General features: G+C 49.5%; 1 protein-coding gene across 1 annotated transcript in view; it reads right to left on the bottom strand.

Moving 5' to 3' along the window:
- Window positions 1-1648, bottom strand: part of LOC109929184 (neurexophilin-1-like) — a 75600-nt gene extending 73952 nt beyond the window's left edge. The window contains exon 1 of the mRNA XM_048614656.1: window positions 1358-1648. Within this exon, the coding sequence (XP_048470613.1) occupies window positions 1358-1411 (54 nt within the window). The 5' untranslated portion in view covers window positions 1412-1648. The remainder of the gene's footprint in view (window positions 1-1357) is intronic.
- Between the last annotated feature and the right edge of the window lie 220 nt (window positions 1649-1868).

Here is a 1868-nt window from a genome sequence, read left to right as displayed (position 1 = left end):
TCAGCTCACAGACCCACCGCCCTCAGCTCACAGACCCACCCCCCTCAGTTCCCATCCCTACCCCGCTCAGCTTCCATCCCTAACCCCCGTTAGCTCTCAGCCCTACCCCCCTCAGCCCTCCCACTCTCCCTCCCACCCCCATGTGACTGTGAATTGTTGGGGGGGAACAAACGGAGTGGCAGTATTCCCATCCCCTCCCCAAGAGCACTCAGTGCCATCTGGAATGACGCCCCTCCCGCCACACCTCCAACGCGTACACCACGCGCTGGATCCTCACTGGATCCTGCTTGTGGATCACTCAGGGATCTCAGTGGCTGATTGGCCGTTTACCCGGCAGCAAGAGGCTGCCAGGGACCCAATGAGCTTTCCTCTCGGTGGCTTCGTTTTCTCTTTAATAAGACAGAAACCTTCCTGTCATTACATTTGCTCCCAAATTCAGATATATCCCCCACGTGATAATTTAATCATGTCAAATCAATTCCCACAGAAAGCCTATTTGAGAATCAGTGGCCTGCCCAAATATAGTCACCTATTAATAAACCACTGCGGTTCACTGGCTCCAGTGGGAGTTCGATTAACTTCGATATTCTGGGGATTTCACCAACTCTTTTCTTTCTCGGAGCTGGCAGCTTCTGATCTCGGTCCGTAAAGACAGATCCAGAGGAGAGAAGCTGTGAAATTTCTCCTTATCCCGGGGAGATCGTCCGCATTATTCCCACAGGCTGTGCCCAGCGCCAGGCGCTAGGGGAAAGGGAGCTTCCCCATTCGGAAGAAGCCGGCTCTGGGAGGACTTCCAGCTCTGCTAAACACTGGCAGGTTAAAGTTTGCTTTCTCCAACTCAAAGACCTGAGCGGGGACAGTCTCTTCTCACACTAGACCGGGAACCCGCTCCCTTGCTCTCGGAGCTGTCTACAGCGGAGAAGCTGTGTTCAGCCCAAAGCGAAGCACTAACCCCACCAGCGGCTGAAATTGTGACATTGTACAATACACCGCGACAGCCATTTCAAATAGAACCATCTATAACATCTATCGTAATCCAAATATCTGGACTAATGATCCAAAGACATCAAATCTGTAGTAAAAGCTCCAGAGGTGTGTAATAGCGTCTCTGAAACAGACTGATTTTAAAAAATCCAACCAGACATTAAGCAGCAATTGCTGATTTTCTAGAAGCTATTTAAACTGGTGGCTCGATTCAGCTGAAAACGTAAGAGTTAATTGTCACTTCGATGGTTTAAACTATTGATTCAGCCTCATCTGCAGAATCAAACCCCGCTAAAGAAACACACAGATAATGTCTGCTGAAGTTTGACGGTGGAGTTGAAACGAGTGTTTTTTTTATCAGTCTCTGTCTTACCAGGTACAAGCTGAGCTGGAGGGGAAGGAGGGCGAACCAGTGAGAAACTTGCATCTTCCTTCAAACTCGCTGGCTTTCCGCTTCACTCACATCTGCCAGCTGCTATCCAGATTGCTCTCAGACACTGGGGAAGCAGCATCTGAATATAACATTCCCCAACTCTTCCATCGCGCTGCATCCTCTCTCTCTCTTTCACACACACATACATACACACATGCACACCTTGCTCACACCCCCTCCTCCTATCGTTTCTCCTCCCATAAAGGAGGAGGGTCCGAAAGACGTTTCTTCTCTCTTGCCCTCCCCCTTTGTTTTTCTGTACCAGTAATTTCGCCCAGTGCAGACTGCAAATTGAGCTGGCCAGTCAAGTGGGAGACAAAATATCTCGCTCCAAATAATACTGCGAATGCTGGAAACCTGAAAGTGAAAACAAAAACAGAAAATACGAGAGAAACTCAGCAGGTCCGGCAGCATCTTCGGGGAGAGAGAGAAAGAGCCAACATTTCGAGTC

The sequence above is a fragment of the Rhincodon typus genome, chromosome 30, assembly GCF_021869965.1.
Source record: "Rhincodon typus isolate 14 chromosome 30, sRhiTyp1.1, whole genome shotgun sequence".
NCBI lineage: Eukaryota > Metazoa > Chordata > Chondrichthyes > Orectolobiformes > Rhincodontidae > Rhincodon > Rhincodon typus.
The sequence above is the reverse complement of the archived record's forward strand: the minus strand, read 5'-3'. Positions and strand labels throughout refer to the sequence as shown.